Source organism: Metopolophium dirhodum, chromosome 1 (assembly GCF_019925205.1).
Source record: "Metopolophium dirhodum isolate CAU chromosome 1, ASM1992520v1, whole genome shotgun sequence".
Lineage (NCBI taxonomy): Eukaryota > Metazoa > Arthropoda > Insecta > Hemiptera > Aphididae > Metopolophium > Metopolophium dirhodum.
Window position 1 is genome coordinate 76,288,972 of NC_083560.1, and position 19,718 is coordinate 76,308,689.

The window sequence follows — 19,718 nt, forward strand, 5'->3', positions numbered from 1 at the left end:
AGAAAAAATTCAAAATAATATACTTCGTTTTATCTGCTTTAAATGCAATTTATACAGCCAATCAATACCACCTCACTCTGGGTATGAAAATATTTTAAACTTTATAAATTTGAAAATATTAAAGGATAGAAAAAAACAATTTTGTATAACCTTCCTATTCAAACTCCTTAATAATGAAATAGACGATTCTTCCCTTCTAAGCAACATCAATTTAAAAACAAACAATCCTAACACTCGAAATAAAAAATTATTTTATATAAAACCCTACACTAAAAATTGTATGTCATGTACACCTATAAATAGTTTATTGTCTAGTGGAAATTCAGTAAATAATTTAGATTTTTTTTCTTTATCACTTAATAGCTTAATACTATTATTAGTATAAACTTTTATATTTTATATTTATTTCTCTTTATTGTATAATTAATTTAACATGTTCTCTTGTATTTATGTATCTTTAATATTAACAATTTTTTTTATTTAATTTATACACTATGTATTATGTAAATTGGACTAACGTCCGTTAAATAAATAAATAAATTACATACAAAAGATTTTTTTATTGATTCGTTTAACAACCGCTTTCTGAAAAAAAAAACCATAGAAATATTCCAAAAGCCTGCTGCAGTTTAGAGTGACAATATAATATTTTGAGCACCGCTTCTGCAAGCAACAGAAAATAAGTCACAAATAAAACGTAAAATGATTTTAAAAAAAAAAACAAACATCGATATAGACAATAATGTTAAAACATTTCTCGCTGCGCGTTTGATAATTAAAATTGTCATTAGATATATTATAAATATTGATTTTGAAATACACTGTGCACACATTACGCACCGGCACCGCCCCAAACATAAATGGGAAACGCTGCTATAATAAACTATTTATATTTATATAAACAACTTTTGTGTTGATACAACCGTTATAATCGCTTAAGATGTACACAGAAACCAGGAAATTCGTCTGTCAAATCAAATTTGAAGAAACCCTTTGTAGCTACCGTATACACAGACAAGGTTGTGGCATATATGATTACTTACGTAGACCGACTCTTCTCAAAGGTCTATCGAAACGTTCCGACCTCTGATATATAGTAGTTTTTTTTTTAACTGTTTCACACCGCCATTTCTTTGTGCATTCGCACGTCCCCACGTTATTTACTTGCAGTGAAATAAACGTAAGTACGCCAAAAAAAGCACGCAAATAATATTATCAGATAAAAAAACTCATTCTTCGTGGTTTAACACATGTGCACGTCAATATTTCAACATACACGACTATATTATAATAACATAGGGAGGAGGAGATTTGGGGCTCAAGACCTCCAAAAAAAAAACATTTCTTTTGGGCTATACATGATTATTTCATTTTATGTTGTCACAATTAATATTTTAAATACCAAATAATTATTGTAATAATAATAAACACATTACAACGATGAATGATGATGTTTTTTTTTTCAAATTTGGTTATTATGTTTAGTACATATTGATAGTTGTAGTGGTACGAACCTAATGCATTGTACATGATAAGGTTTCTTGCAATTACCATTCGATTATATCGTTGAAAATGACCAGTTCAATCCATTCAAATTTTCCATTGTGTTTATAACTACGTGTATTTGAATTCAATTATTAGTTTAAAATCTAAATTCAATTTGTTTTGGACTTATTCATAATATAATAATAAACAATTATTCTAAAAAAAGCTCTCAAATGAATCAATAACTGATTAAATTTTAAATTTATGCAAGACTTATAAATATGAATATAATTATAAATACATATAACATTATGTACTATGTTATAATAATAAATAAAAAAAATAATGAAAATATTAAAATTAAGTGGTAATTGTAAACGTAATTACGTAAGTAAAGTAGGACAATTTGTAAGTCCCCTCCCCAAACATAAATCCTGAGTATACGCCTGAGGTACAGGGTGATTCACCAAACGTTATGCTCACTCCTTATTTTTCTCTTATTTACAGTTTGCACTATACCTATACCTATTCGATTATTAGGTAGTTTTTTTTTTTTAAGTTTTGACTCGATTTTAATTTAACTTCACCCATGTATTTTTACCTATATAGTGCTTTACCCAAATGTTATGTTTAATTAAAACTCAAATTATATCCTATTTCTATAATATTAAAGTTGTGATGTATGTGATTAGGTACCTACGCGTAGACCGTCTCACAAAGGTTTTTCAAAACGTTCCGACCTCTGATCGTCTATTAATATTAATATATATTATTTTTTTTTGTCAACTATTATACCTAACTGTTCCACACCACCATTTTCTATGCATTCGCACGTTTGTGCTTTATTTACTTGCAGTGAAATAAACGTAAGTACCTACCTGCACAAAAAATGCGCACAAAAACGAGATAAAAAAACTCATTATTCGTGGTTTAACGCGCGTGCGTACAAATATTTCAGCACAAACGATAATAATATCATAATAATATACAGGACGATTCGCCTCCCCCGACACCATTTTTCTTTTGATTTATTCAAATTTTGATTTTTGGAATTTACAAGTTTACTTCGCATATTTTCAATTATTTAGATTTTTACGTACCTACCTACCATATTTAAGGAGTGTCCAGAGGCGATACCGATTTCTTTTTAAAGTGTGTCAGTTTTTTAAGAGGACTTTTTCATAATGTCTATGCGTACTGAATTATATAAATCAAAATTCAAACAAGTACCTGTATAGTTTTATTTATATGAGATGATTTGATAATAATTATAGTAATATTAGGTATAAGTACCTAATTTATCAATATTTTATAATTTGTAAACATTTCGTACGAGAATGATATTGGGTATAATAAGTATATCCAATATTAGATGTAACTATTTTATATTTTTGCAAGATCATTATTTTAAAGACCACAATATTATCGTTATGTTGATGTATGCATTTTAATAAGTCTGAAACTATCCGTTTGAATTTGGATTAAGACACATAAACGTTTTCAAAAACACAACGGCCAAACGATTTTCAGTAAAAAAGTTTGGTTCTCGTTTGATATAAAAAATTCTCGCAGAGCACTGTTCAAATAGTATAAAAATCCAAATCATTTCATATTATACGCTGTCCATGAGACGCTGGCGTATACTTAAAATTCCAAAAATCGAAATTCGACTAAAATATCAGAATATTTGGCTAAAATGGGGGGGGGGGGGAGGGTGAGCAGGGGCGATTGACCTATAGTTTACCTTTACGACCAGCCTACACAGTACCTAAACCGAACGAACGATGACAATATGTTGCAGCGATTGCAGCAATACCGAAAATCGTCTGCGAAACGATCCATGCACTGGAGTTGCAAGACGAGACGCCTTCGTGGAAAATAATGGACAACAAAGGCCGGGTGACCGTTGTGTTGCACTGGGACCAACGTAACCAGACTTACCGCGGTTCTAGTAACACCGGCGGCGGCGGCGGCGGTGGTGGTATGGACACGTCGCCGTCCAAGAAGATGGCGGCACACCAACAGAACGGTGCCGGCGGTCTGCTGATGGTGAACAACGGTTCGCTGAAGAGGGAACCCAACCAAGTGTTCCAGCAACAGCAGTCCACGCCGGCCGTCTATCGACACGGTTCCGCGCCTCAGATTACGGTCATCCACCACGATGCCATACCGCCGAACGACGGTTCAAGTAAATATTTATGATATTATATTATAATTGAATAATAATTGATGATCTTTGAAATCTTTAGAATACAATAATAACAATAATAATATAATAGTATAGGTATTATTACTTACCTATTATTATTGTTATTATTTGTATTATTATTAGGTAGGTAACTCGACTGAATATAGCGTCTCGTTTTCACAATTTTTTTAAGTCATGTGCGTGGTTTTTATTACCTCTTTATTATAAATTACAAAACTTGCTGCTGCTTAATAATATCTTAGAATTAATTTGTTTAGGAAAATGAAGAACTCTAGAAATCCGAAATAATTTTCTCGCAATTTTCTTTGCTGTACGCATATTTGACATTTTCTTTCCTTTATAATTACTTTTTATCATTTTACAAAAATATTAACATCTCTTTTGATTAAAAAGTTATTCTTTGATCATGAAAGACAAAGTTATTATCATTTCTAACGAAGTTTTATAACATATTTTATAAACAACAGTATAAGAATACATAATTAAGCAATAGATAATTTTACTAATTTTATTACTTTAAAACATAATAACTGGTGTATAACATATTAAACAAATCTGTTAAATTAAATATTATTAATTTATCTATCTGCCTATACAATTATTATTTTTTTTCATATTATTTAAAGACAGAGACAAGCACTTGTTAATGTTTATAAATTAATTTTAGACTTAGCTGTCGACGAAGAAAATACATTAAAAAATGTAATCTCTAAATAAAATTCAATACAAATTGTCTTAATTTAATGGAATTACATTTTAAAGTATACAAACCAATTCTTTATATATTTGAAAAAATCTGTTTGTACAGATGGCATATGTAATTTAAATAAGATTAATATTAATAGAACTTATGGAGCAGGTAGCGTATAGTCATTCAAAATCAATTGCATAATAGTTTCAAAGTAAAATCAAACTATAGAGAGCTTGAAAGATAGCTATAATTTTAATTATTTACCTAATTGTAGACAAATAATGTTTAAATTATCATTTAAATAATAACATATCATTAAATCAAATAAATTACCCAAAAATAATAATTATTTTAGATACTGAGCGGAATGACAAAAGTATTGGTTCTCAATAATGTGTTTGTTTTTATTATTTTATATTTTTTTGTGTGTAGTCACCTTTCTATAAACAGTAAAACCACTTCAATGTTTTTTTGTCTGGTGCAAAGTGGATTTTTTTTAGTACTTTAAGGGGTCAAAAGTAATACAATACAATATCTTAATATGTAATTGAGAAAACCGGGACTTTTTTTACGAAAAATCAGTTTTTGACAAATATGATAGGTACTGTAATTTTGTTATAATTCAAAAAGGAATAGCCGTAGATACTTTAAATTTTCAATGAGTATTTTTTTTTATAGATATTATCATTACTTGTACATGCCATTATTTCTAAAGTATTTTTACTCCTTTTTAGCTTTTTATAGACAGTAAGACTTTTTTTTTTAGTTTTTTTCTGTAAATATCGATTAAAATATGTATGCTCAGTAAAAATACTCGAAAGTGTAAAACAAGTTTCCTATTAAGTTTGTTTGACTTGAATTTTAAAAAAAAGGTTAGCATAAAGCCAAATACATTTTTATTGAGTTTCAAATTTAATGACATTTGATATTCACTAGTAAAATAACGGTTTATTCTCAAACAATTTTTGATATTTTGTTGTAATTCACTAAATATTAATTGTGAAAAATGAAAATATAAAATGTTTCATTAATAATCAAATTATAATTTCCCGTGCACACTGAAATTGTTAAAATATTTAGAATTTTCGACTATCTTTTCAATTTTTTTTTTCTATTGATGGTTTAATATTTATTTAATTATTTAATATTTTTATCCTATATAAGTTGTATTTATAAAAATGAAAAGATATAGAAAATACATTGACACAATAATTTTTTATCATTGATGTTTAAATTTTAATATTTGACAATTTTTTTTTTAAATAACGAATAATATTTCATAATTATAAATTCATACGTTTTTAAATTTAAAAGTCATGCTTGAAAATACAATACAATGTTCTTTATAAGTTTATTTTCAACAACCTAAAGAGATTAAAAGTATAACATTTTTTTTCATAGGAAATTCAATTTCAACTTTTGACAAAATTTGAATATTTAAATAAAAAATAAGTATTATTTATGTAATTTTGTTGTTACTAAAAAAATGATATTCGTAGGAACTCGAATGTCTTGAACATATTATTAGTATATACCTACACAATGAAATTCTCAAAATATTAATTTTATACTGTATTTGTACCTCGAACCTACTCACAATGTTCTACGGTGCATCAGTATGACATAAGAGTTAATAACAGCTAGTACCTAATATTATCAAATATGAAATAAAATTATAATATAGTGTAGTATTATACACAATTTCTTTTTTTCAAAAATTAGTTTAGGCGTATAAGCCTTATATGTAGTAATCAAGGACTGGAACCGGAACCGGTTCTTAGAGAAAATCTAAGAACCGGAAACGGAACCGGAATCCATATTTTACAATGCTTAGAACCAGAATTAGAACCGGAACCTAATTTAATATACAATAAGTTTTCCGGTTCTTTTAGGTTCTTATCGGTTCTAAGAAAAAGTCCTGTATTTCAAATAACTGAACATTTTATTTAAATTGGATTTTGTTGTAATCAAATAATTATTTTTCATAGAAATATTTTTGTTTTGTACATAGTAAGATGTGGTATTTTAAAATTTTAACTAAATAATCGTATTATAGGTACGACCGAGAGTGATTAATTTACACACATACGGGTTGCATTTTTCATTAGTAATGTACCGAGAATGGTCGACAAAAATGTGTTTTTCTACAATCTTTACCAAATACCTACGACTATTACGAGAAATAATATTTATATAGTTATTTATAACCCTATCTCACAGTCTCAAACACAGTCACACACTCACACATTGAAACATACGAGTAATTTACGACTTATTAATCTTATGGTCATACTGTTATTTTATGTTTTGCTTATTAGTTATTAGCAACTTCTAGGGCCTAAACCCAGTACACTTGTTAATCAATTAAAATAATTTTTAAAAATTGAATACACTTCTTAAATTAATAATTTCTTACCTAGTAAAATTATTAAACGAATTTCTGATTTTATTAATAACTGTTTAATTCTTTAACTACCCACCTAATAATAAATGATTTCAAAATTATTATATAGCCAGTTTTATAAGTTTTCATTTTCCAGTATAAATTTAAGAAGGAAGTTCAAAAAGTTCTAATAATATCTGGATGAATGTAATAAACTAACATTACACTTTTTTAAATTAGCAATTATAAAATTAATTTTGCAAACTGAAATAAATTGAGTAAAATTAAAAAAGTGTTTGGAATGTATTTAAATAAAATTTTAAAAGTATCTTTTATAAGACTGGGCCAAGTTATGACTTAATGAGTAAAAAATCTACCGAATAAGCAATGGGTAATTTTTGAAAAAATTCATTTTTAAGAACCGGTAAGAACCGGAATTAACCGGAACAGGAACCCATATTTTGTAATTTTAAGAACCGGAATCGGAACCGGAACCTATTATCTCTTTTTTATAAGAACCGAACCGGAACCGGAACCAGAACCGGAAAAATCCTAAAGGTTCCAGTCCCTGTTAGAAAAAACATAAACTAATAGTAACACATTAAATATATTTTATGAATTATCCTTAGAAGAATAGGCAAACAGACCAATTCAAAAGCTGAGAATCGTTTTTCGTATGCAACGATTTATTGTTAAATTTAAATTCAACAAAACCATTAGAACAGTGAATGGGTAACCTTTGCTATTCAAAACATTATACTACGATAATCCAGAGCTAGTTCCCCGATTTCATGTATTGTATCTTAATGTTTAAACGTTCTTGTTTTAGAATAAATTACAATCGATGTTTGTTTCAGAGGAACTTTACTATATTATGTAGGTACCTATAGGATTTACAAAAAAAAAACAACTTCATGTTATACATGAAAGATAAAAATTAACGTGATATTCGCCATTAAGCAGCATATTTGGATGTAAACAATTATTTTTGAAATTATTATTTAAAGGTAGGTTGTAAGCATAAACCTATTTAAAACTCAATACATTATGATAGATAAAAAACCTATTAATTCAAAAATTGACACAACCAATTGTTGAAGCTGCCGACTAAACTATAAACTATAAAACCCGCAAAAAATTTATAAATTATAAGACTTGAACTAAAAAGTAGAAACATATAATATAAGTATGTATTATATAATGTACATATTTTGATAAATTATTAATAAAAAGTGTGTACCCACTAACCAAAATCATTGTGTATTGGGTACTTACCCGTGCCAATTTATTTTATGCACGATTTAGATAAATATACCGCTAAATCAATATTTTAATTTAAACCGCAATGCGAATTACTATTCTTAGATTATTATTCAGTACATTCGCGGGGTTTTGGGTACTTTTAGATTTGGACATAAAACTAAGCCCCAAGGTTAATAGAAGAATTCGAATGTACCAAAACAAACGCATAGGTCCCCTCATAAAATATTCAGTAAGGATTCCGGACACATTATTACGATTGACAGAATTCACTAAATAATCATGAAGATTATTATGAATTAGCTGTTTATTAATTGCATACAAAAATATACTGAGGTAGGTACTTACCATACTAATCACTTTTTTAGGGAAATCAACTACAAACAATTCTTAATAAATCTATTTTATATTTGGTAAATGTATGGGTTGGGTTAGGTATAGTTTTATTCTATACCTGGTTCGATACATTTTTCTAAAATCTATAGACATTCGTCGCACAAAATAAAATTATAAATAAAAAATGTCTCATTGATTAGATCACTGTTGTAGTAATGGATGTGTTAAATTTGAATTCGACGGCATCTCAATCATTGCTTACGAATAACGACTCTGAGCGGAGACTCATCTCATTTGGCTCACACTTCTATAATGATATTTTATCATTTATTTAGATTACTATTCAGTAGGTTGAACTGATTATCACCAAAAACATCCTATTTATTCTACAGATATAACAGATGTATTTAATCATTACAATATAGGGTGTTTACGTAACATCTAATAATACACAGGGTACAACAGAAAGATTAAAACAACTAAAAAAAAAATTAATACTAGTTAAACGTATAACTAAAAATTATGAAATGATATGGGTAATAAATAATAATAATAGCAGCGTCCAAATTTTTTTTTTACAAAGTCTGAAAATGAAATTAGAAATCCAACGACGCACATTGCTAATCATTCTTTATGTTCTTAAAACGTCTATTAAGAATATAATTTGTAGAGACACGAAAATATAATATCCAAACGAATGAATTTTTTGGGGCAGTAAAGATTTTTTTTTATATTCACTATAAATACCTAGTTTTAATTCATAGAACAATTGAATAAGGTGAGTTTAGGTTTTATTTTTGACCCATATTTGGTGTAGCACCAGTGGTAAAACGATAAGTGTTATTTAATTAACTCTGGTGAGCTCAGTGATTTAAATGCAATGTTTTTTGATCTAAGGAATGTTTCATTTTGTGGATGATAATATATATTCTTAATTTTTCGAGCACCAAAACTAAATTATTTTCGAAATAAAACCTTCAATGCAATAGATTTTACAAAATTAGTAGTGTCTTGTAATACAGAAAATAAAAATCTTACACAATAAATATATTAAGGCTATAATATTATACATTTATACCCAATAAGTTAAAGTGGTAAAGGACTATGATACCTACTAACCAATTACAGTTTATTCTCGTAGACTAATCAATTTTTAGAGAAATATTGGTCGATCGTACATATTTAAAATTAATTATACCAATATCAGTTTATCGCGTGATCTTAAACACACTTCTACGCTACCTATATTTTATACAAAGAAAAGTATTTATAAGCGAAGAAAAATATAAATTATTTCTATGGAGAAATAATAAAAGAAGAATATTATAATACAATAAATGTATAATATATATTATATTATACTGCAAATAATAATATAAATGAAATTCCTAAATAAATAGTGGTCAACCACCAGGTACTTAAAAAATTTAATGTAGTTGACTGGTTGGAAAAGGTTAGTGACTTGATGGCTGGTTTATTTCATAATATGTTTTTAAGTCTAATATTTATTTCTTCAGCCAATTTATATTTTGAATTCGGTATGTTGACATCAATATGTACCACTTGAAATTGTATAATATAATTTTAAAAATAGTAACTTACTTATCTAGTTTTTAGAACTTATACTCAAAATAAATTTTTACCTGGAAAAATATTAATTTAAATTAGCTTCAAAATATTGTAAGTCGAAAAAATGTGAACAATTATTATTTGTGAATCTATGCTCCAAGTTCAAGTTTATAACTTTATGTCACTTATCAAAAATACAGCAGTATGATGAAAACAAATTTTTTAATTTAGGTATTTTTTTGAGTCATGAATATGAAATCTATGACAATTTAGAGGTATACCACCACTCCAAAATCAACGAGATCTTAGAGACGCTACTCATTCCTCGAATCATAGGGGGTGAGCGCTGGGAAATAAAGTTCATTTACTATTTAATTTCATTTTGAGAGAAAACTTACCTACTAAATATTTTTATTATAATGGTATATTCTCATTTGCAAAATAATTTTTTAACACTGTTTTTTTAATTTATATATTTTTGAAAAATGGCATTGAAAAAGATATTCAAATTCAAATGGATTAATAAAATACCATTCTTTATTATTCTGATAATAATTTAATTGTTGCATAAATATTAAATTGTATTGTAATCACATAAAGACGTATTATAATAGTAGTCACTAGAACATTATAGTTTAGGTACTCCTACAATAATATTTTTTCGAGTATCGATACTCGGGGTTTTTCCATCACAAATACATCAGACCTAGTTTGTCAACCATAAGTCAGTGGTGCAGGTTGGGGGTGGACGGTGATTATTATTTTACTGCATATACTGATAGCCTTTCTTTAATTCTTCCGGTTATCAACCTATAACCTATTGTTACAGTAAAATTATACAACACTATAATTCTCCCCAATATCATGACAACGAAGCAAAAAAATAATGCACCTGTCATTTTGTTGCGTGTCCGACAGGTCAGCACTACCAGCAGCATCCGCAGCCGCAGGTCCGCCGGCTATCCAAGCAGGGCAGCAGTTCCATGGACGCGGCGGCAATCCACGTGCACACGTCCGAGTGCGCGCACTTCATACCACCGCCGCCGTCGCACCACTCGATGGCCAACGGCGGCGTCGGCTCACCACGTGCAGGCAGTCCGGCCCGCGGTCCGTCCGTCGTCGACGGGATGCTTCCACCGCCGCCACTGCACAGCATGCCAATGCAGCACCAGGCCACGGCCGACCACCACGGGTTCGAGTGCGACTTCCACTGTTGCGCGCTGCATGAAGAGGGCCGCCGGATCGCCGTGCACAAGTCGGTGGCCACGTCGCCGATACAGGAGTGCCACCACGCGCCACCGCCGCCCCTGCAGACGCAACAGCAACCGATGCTGCAGCAACCGACGCAGCCACTGCAACCGCCGCCGTCCACCGGCCAGCCCGTGTCGTCCTCGCTATCGGACGGAACGCGCCGCGCGTCGCCCAAGGGCCACGTCCGATTCCTGGACCCGGCCGGGTCGCCACCGATGCCGCCTCCGCCGTTGCTGCCACCGTCGCCTCCAGCGTCGCCAGCGCGCCGGCAGCAACCACCACCGCCATTGCAGACTCTGCCTCCGCCACTGCAGCTGCAGCACCGGTCCGACAGCTCCGATTCCGAGACGGAAACCACCGTCATCGAAGACGACTCGATGACCAGCGAGAAGTTCCTGTTGCTCATTGACCAGCTGGTCGACAAACAGGATAGGCACCTGACAGTCAAGGACATCGGCATCATACTAGAGCGGCTCAATTCGAAAATCGTGGACGTCGAGCGGCTTGACCGTGACTACGAGGCCACGGACTGCTACAACTGGACCATCAAGGCGACCATCAGGGGTGACGTGCTCCAGGAGTACGGCATCATATACAATGGCAACTACTACGGCATATCCGAACACCCGGGATACCGACAAAACGACGAGGAGCTGCCCAACGAGGACGACGAGGAAGTGCTAGACGACGACGATGAAGGTGACGACGGTGGCGGTGCCGGCACATCAGCCGCAGCCAGCGGCGGTGGAGCCACTAGAGAGGTTGAGATCCGCTTGCACAGACGTCGTGTCGACGAAGAGGTTAACATTTAAATATATATATACTATTTATGATCACACGTTGTTACACGCACAGGTGCCCGCACAACACACACACACACACACACACACACACACACACACACACACACACACATAGGTTTGACTTGGCGATAACATGCTAGGGGGTGCAGAAATTAAATATTTTGAAAATAGGAATGTGAATCGAAGAAACTGCCATCGATAAGACTAAATTGCATTGGAATAACTAATAATTAGTAATACAAATAACAGATACAATTGTGAATTATTATTTTGCCACCAATTTCTCACGTCCTGGTCCTCTGATGTGGCGAGGTATCATTTCGTCCCCTCGAATAATACCCGGGTGCAATTGTACCTTCACGCCTCTCCTCCCCGAATGTCACCAGTGCATGCGCGCGCAGACAGGCACACAAACACACACAAACACACACACGTATACACACAAACACACGCATAGACAAACACACACACAGTGTACATATTACCGTGCCATGACGGATATTTGTTGTTTGACCTCCCGAGGTTAGAGTTATGAAAATCATGGGGAAAATATAATATGACGTGTGACAAGAAATTATTATTTTTCTTTTCTCTCAACAGTGCCAATGAACGCGCCTGACTATATTTATTATTATTATAAATTATTATAATTATTATTATTATTATTATAAATTTTTATAATAATTATTATTATTGTAAATTATTATAACTATTATTATTATTATTATTCGTAATCCTCCTAACTCCGAACCAGCCATAACTATACTACACGATAATCGTTTTACTACGTGATGATAACGATATTACTATGTGTGCCTACGCGGTGTATTATTATTACTGTTATTGTTTTTTATGCTGTTATGCGCCTGTTGAGCGCCAAACAATATTTTCACGTGTTACCTGTCGCAGTAGGTTTGCCGCCTTATAGCATAACATACCACCTCAGACACGCGACAGGTTTCGTTTCTTGTGTCCAATAATGATAATAATAATAATAATATGTTATTTTTTTTTTTCCATTATTACTTACCACCGTCGTGACTGCCACAATATACATATTATTATTGTATGCGTCTACACACACACACACACACTCACACACATTTACCGAGTCGTAAAAGTTTTATTTGTAGGAGAAAAAAAAACAACAAAACCGTTTGACTAAACGTCTAACCCGAGGTATTTTTCGATACCGACATACACGCTCTGTCAGTGTCCTTTTTAAAAAAGACAGTTCCAGCTTAGGGGTTTTCGTTTGTTTAGATGAAACATAATAATATAGAGAAGTATATTGCGTACTCCGCATTTAATATAAAAATTATCTTTTTCCGACATTTACCTATACGCACTAACTAAACGTCGTAGTTTATGCGTATACCATCATCATTATTATTACTATGATTATTATTATTATCACAGGTAATATTATAATTATTGTTTATATGTATCATTATTATGATGATAAGTATTTTTTTTATTATTTTTTTTTATGATGATTATTATTATTACTATTAAGGATTATTATTATTATTATTATTAAATATAATATATTACAATATATTATAATTGTTATTGCTGCAAACTGTACAGAAGCCTTATTTTTGAAGACATATAAATACTATTTGTTATTTTGTATCCTTTCAAAAAAAAAGGCTACGCAGTTTTCCAAATGTCACGTAACAAAAGTGATACAAATTAGGTCATTGTGTTCAATATACAATTTTAGTACCTATTTGAAAGACAATGTTTAAATGCCAAAAACAACCTAAATCTTAGGTTTGTATTTAATTTGTAAATGGTGATATTTTCTGAGAAGATGCAAAATTATATTTTGATTCTTAAGAATATTTGAAATTGGTATACGAAAAATTGGCAAAATGAAAATAGAAATCAGTTATAAAACAATGCAACCAATATAGACGAAAAACAATTCGATTTGTATTAATTATTATTATTATTTTCAACGGTCATACTCATAATGCCGTTTCACTTGGCTAGGTTATTTATTTGAGATACCCAAGCAACGTAAGCAGTCGCCTAGCTAAAGCTGCGTATTTTTTTCTTATTAACAGTGTTTAAAATGTTAGTAATTTTTTTTTAACCATAATGGCAGAATATAATAATTTAATGTAGTAGACGAACAAAAAGTTTTTAAAGAATTAATAAAATAGCAACAAAAATACCATCTATGGTAATTATTGTATTTTATATAGTTTTAACTGGATCATCTTGTGAACTTCAAGCTAACTGTTTCGTTTGTTCAACTCATTCTTTTGATTCAAATTTTGTTATCTTGGGTACATCGGAATGTTTGTCAGAAGAATCTGTGTTTAATTCAGTAGTTGTGTACACTCTTGTATTAATGCTATGTATTTGAAATTGTTCGGCAGCATATTTGCTTACGATATTTATATTATTTTCTAATAAATCCACCATGCTTAAAATTCTCTATTTAAAAATAATATATTTTATTTCGTATCTCAAAGATATTTGAATAAGAAAATACTTATAAATGCATTTATAATAATATAATGGTTATTAATAGATTCACCTACGTACGTGGTACGACAGTCAAATAATATGTTTAATTTTATAAGACAGAAATAAGGTAGGTAAATAAACTATTTTCGAATAAAAATTACTATTGTTTGGATATTAACTACGTACCTACCTACCTACCTAATACCTATAGCTTATTTCGCTATTTTGGGTTTCATTATCTCTTTTAAATTCTCATTCATTCGTTTATGGTAAAAGTAAAGTTGATCCCAAACGCACAATAGGTCTTTTGACTTTGAGTAAAATGTAATTTTATTACCATACTATGTTATACTCTAGGTGTTGGTGTTTCTTATGCCCAAAACACTATTTTTCTCTGGTCATACAAAAATTAAAAAGTAAAAAGTAGAAAATATTAGGTAATTTATTAATTATTATATTTATAATTATATTACAATAATATTGCAGGGACACAATTTTGACATTTAAACCAATCCCGCTCAAATCACAATTTCAATTTGAATATTATCGAATGTAATTTAACAGTTTTGTTCCCCATAGTTGGTTAATGATGGGATTTTAAATTAAAAAACAGATTGAGGTCTATGCTCAATATTGCAAACATGTTATTTCATTGAAAAATAATATGTATTTTTTACAGTGATACCGACGTTTCTCTGAACAATAAAACAATTAGGTAATTTGACATTCATGGGCAGTTATCTGTATACGGTTTGGTGAACTGTATAAACTGAGTATAGGTAGGTACTTTGCGAGAAAAAAAAACGTTCCGCTGGCGTACATTTATGGCTTTGAAAAACGTTCATTATAAATTATATATAATGATATTCCGTTATAGTTTATGCATTATTCCATGCATAATAATCAAGAACACCTAAATAATATTCCATGGCTCGAACAAAACTATTTTTCATTCCAATGGTGATATTATACCATAATCATGAATCAAGATGGTTCTCATTCGCCATGTATAATATATTATATTATTATCATCAACTCTATCGAACTAGTAACTAAATTAGTAAAATAATGTTATTTATACCTACTAATGATCTATTATAGCTGAGGCCTGAGACTAAGTGGGTAACCATTCACACTCTAAAGTTATACTAAAATATTAATTCTGTTAAGTCAAAATGGATCTTAAGAATTATTAATGGACACGCAAATATTAACCTATAGATATTTTATCCACAAATCTAGTAGGTACTGCAGCTTTCTTTTTTTTAAATGTACTTGTGGACTATTCATATCATATTATTACAAAAATATTATAGGTTCAAATTGATTTTGATATTTTTTTTAAACATGCCATAAACGTTGATTTTTAAATTAAAGTATGAAGTAAGATTGTGCCAGTTGAAATCTTTGTACCTAAGTAAATAGTTACTAATAGTTACCACACTCGGTAATACTATGTGTTAACAAATTTCTATCCATTCGTCCTATTCAATATTGATCAATGCAGAACATAAAACAACATACAAACGATAATTCAACTAAATCTTGACAAATTCGTAAACATTATGCTTCCTTTATAGAACTTACACTGCATTAACTTTATACAGCCATGATGATATATCACTAATGATGAGCTAATCATTTTTGCCAACAATGTTTATACATTTTTTTTAATCGATTGTGTTCGATTACAACACATAGCCTTGTTTCATAATAATTATTTTGTGGATTCCTTATATTATATGATTATGAATTTATGAATTAATAGTAATTTTAATTGCTGCATCTCTTTACACATCCCTTCATCCATGTATAAAAATGTCATTACCACCTCTACAGTTTAAAAATTAATTAATTGTAAATGTCTTCCCTTAATCTTATAAAATCCAGTGATTTTCTTTCCATTTAATTTTAGACTTTTAATCTTATTTTTTATTTCAGTCATTAAATTTTATCTTGAATATTTTAATATTTATTTTCTTATCCTTTAATAACATAATTTGTCACGAACATATTCTACAACTTGTCCTTAAACACATTTTATCGAAAGCCTGTCATGATGTTAAATTTAATTAGTAGGTATATAGGTAGATTCTTATAATAACGCCACTTTTTTTTGAAAATTTGAGTCATTAACTCGAAGTTTAAGTCAGCTTCAGAAATATTATATACACATTGTAACATGCTACGTTTGGCGTGACGGCCAAAAAATCTCATTACATGCCAAATACCAACTCATAAAAACAGGAAATCGATTTTTATAGATATACCTACAAAAAATTGCGTTAAAAGACTTCAACAGTAATCTAGTATAATATAAATATAAAGATGGTAAACGAATAAACACGAAATACAGTGGCATAAAAACATGTATCGATACGCCTATCGACGAATATCTACATTATTTAAAGTTTATCGGTATTAAAAATCTGTAGAATATAATATTTTTGAGCAAAAATGTCCAAATTTATATGGCATTTAAGACATTTAGCTCAAGAAACGGAATTTGCAACCAAGATGTTTGTAATTATTTATGCGTGACCTAAATTTGAACAATGTCTCTTTGAGCTAACGTAACTACTAATGAAAGAGGTCTAAATTTACTTTAAACTTGTTATCATCGCAGTTACCAATAAACTAATTTGATTTAGTCGGTTTTAGGATTATTTATTATTTCTATAATTATTACAGTGAATATATTATATATAAATACAAAATAGATTAGATTTTGCTAATATTGTATACCTAATGTTTAAATATATTATTATTATATATTATATAATTTTGTTGAAAAAAATGTTGTAACGTTAAATTTAATTATTATTATAATCTATGGACTAAGGTAATTGTTTAGCAAACTAAATTTTGTTTTAAAATATTATTAAATTATTTAATTAATATGATTGTTAATAGTTATTATAGCAGTGGTTTTATACATACATATTATACATAGTGCCGTGGCCCGGATTTTTTTTTGGGAAGGGCTTCAATACATTCAATGGCCAGAAAAATGTTTATTCAATTCATTGTTTGAAAAAGATAATGGTCCTCAGACATTGTGGAGGGGGGGGATTAAGCCTGTTTTAGTCACCCCCCCTGGCTACGGTACTGTATATAGTATTATTAAGTGATAGGCATAAACGAAATGTTTAATGTATGTACTTCTAATTATCCAGCTCATAAATTCACTATATACATTATACTTGTGAAACAATAGGTATATGTATACAGTGATTTGGTTGGTTCGTCGATTATATGCACAATGCGCTACACTGCCTATTTTTTAATTTTTTTGTGTTGTTGTTTTATACGACAGGAATTCGTTGTTATGTTTCGTTTAATTATTTTATGTACAACAGTATACATATATACAACAGTATTATACATATTATATATATATATAATATATAATGTACATGTATATAATATGATGAATATTATATTATATTATTACTATATAGATATGATTTTATTATTATTATTATTATTATAATTATTATATAATACATTAATTTTATTATAATATTTAAATATAAAAAGAATCAGTTATACATAATGACAGATTATTATACATTAAAACGTGTACACTTATAATAAATTATAATATTATAGTTTGATGTAATAACAAAATATACCACTAGTACTTTCCTATGCTACGAAAAAATGTACGGGCAATCTGTTTTAGATTTTGTTGTTGATAAAATATAAGAAGAAACATTTTTGCTTGATAAATTTAATACGTAATTAAAGTTCACATATCCGGCAAATAAGAATTTATTTCCATCATGTACAGCCGCACCATCATCAAAAAGGTATTTTGATTTTTACTGTACTATAATATTACTACTATATACGTCATATTATATTATATAGGTACGGCATAAGTACAATGTAGTAAATATAAAATCCTAGACGAAATACGTGTCTATCAAGTGTTGAACACGATTGATATTTTTGGTAATATAATATTATAATTTTATAATTCTAATATTTATGTAGGTACCAAAGTTAAAATAGTTCGTCGGGAAGTGGCGCATGAAGTCGTAGCCATCGGTGACCACCCTACCGGCCAAATTACAATCATGTCACTCTCCAGGTAGTCTAATATTTACAATTGTATATTATAATAGTTCAACAAAAAAGAAAATTACGTCATGAGCAATAAGAACCAGCTAACATTGACTAAAAATTTGAGTTTAAAAAATAGTACTTATCCCAATACCTGACGTTTTGCTGTGACAGAAAATACATTTAAAATTGTAGGTAGGTACAGCTCAAGTAATTAGGTCGTAATGTAGAAGAAAAATCTCTTTACACGTTTATTATTATTAATAATTAAGGACTTTTTCTGAGTGACTTTTATTCACCATATCATATTTTTGTATCAAAAACTTCATACAGTGAACTGTAATCTATATGAAAAATCAGGGATGTATATGCAATACAGAAATTGTAATGATGCTATGTAGGTCAAACGAGGAAAATTATAAGGGCTAGATAATATAAATAATAATTAATAATTATAGTTATAAACTCATAAATATAAGGTTTAAGGAATTTCAAAAAGTAATAATCAGAAAAATAATAATTGACCCCAATTAGAACATGGTCTAAGTCAGGCATGTCAAAATCAAAGTAATAACTGGGCCAAATATATTGAATAGTTTACTATAAGGGCCGCACATAAAAATATATCGAAAACAAATTGTAGGTAGGTAGGTTTTTATTTACAATACTAAACAATACTTATTAAGGGGGACGGAGTGACCGAGCGGACTAAGGCGTCGGTTGTGACGCACACCGGCGCAGGTTCCAACCTCGGTCCACGGGCGGCATTTTTCTTCAGGCAAGTCACGGTGTCCGGAGAGCAAGTGCCGCCACTACACACCCGAGCATGGCAGATACCTACTGGTGCCCACTTGAAAATCTGCCAAAACTACACACACATGATTACACCTACTGTTCCTTCCCCACCAGTTTAAAAACCACCCAATGGCCTAAGTTGCCGTGGGTTAACTAATAATAAAAAATAAATAAATAAATACTTATTAAATTATCAATTAGTTTATTGGAAGATAAGACAGAAAAGTAACACGGTGTATACGGTATACCTCTCACTAACATAGCTGTCACACAAATAGAAAATTGTATTTTTTTTTTAAATTATTTTTTTTATTTTCAATTAATTGTTCTTTAATATTGCTATCCACGGGCCATAAAAAATGATCCAATGGCGACATGTGTGCGTGT

At 30.1% G+C, this 19,718-nt stretch overlaps 1 protein-coding gene across 1 annotated transcript in view; it reads left to right on the top strand.

Moving 5' to 3' along the window:
• Positions 1–18,208, top strand: part of LOC132935079 (uncharacterized) — a 116,115-nt gene extending 97,907 nt beyond the window's left edge. Inside the window, exons 5-6 of the mRNA XM_061001534.1 lie at positions 3,287–3,673; positions 10,852–18,208. Of these exons, the coding sequence (XP_060857517.1) occupies positions 3,287–3,673; positions 10,852–11,996 (1,532 nt within the window). The 3' untranslated portion in view covers positions 11,997–18,208. The remainder of the gene's footprint in view (positions 1–3,286; positions 3,674–10,851) is intronic.
• The last annotated feature ends 1,510 nt before the right edge of the window (positions 18,209–19,718 follow it).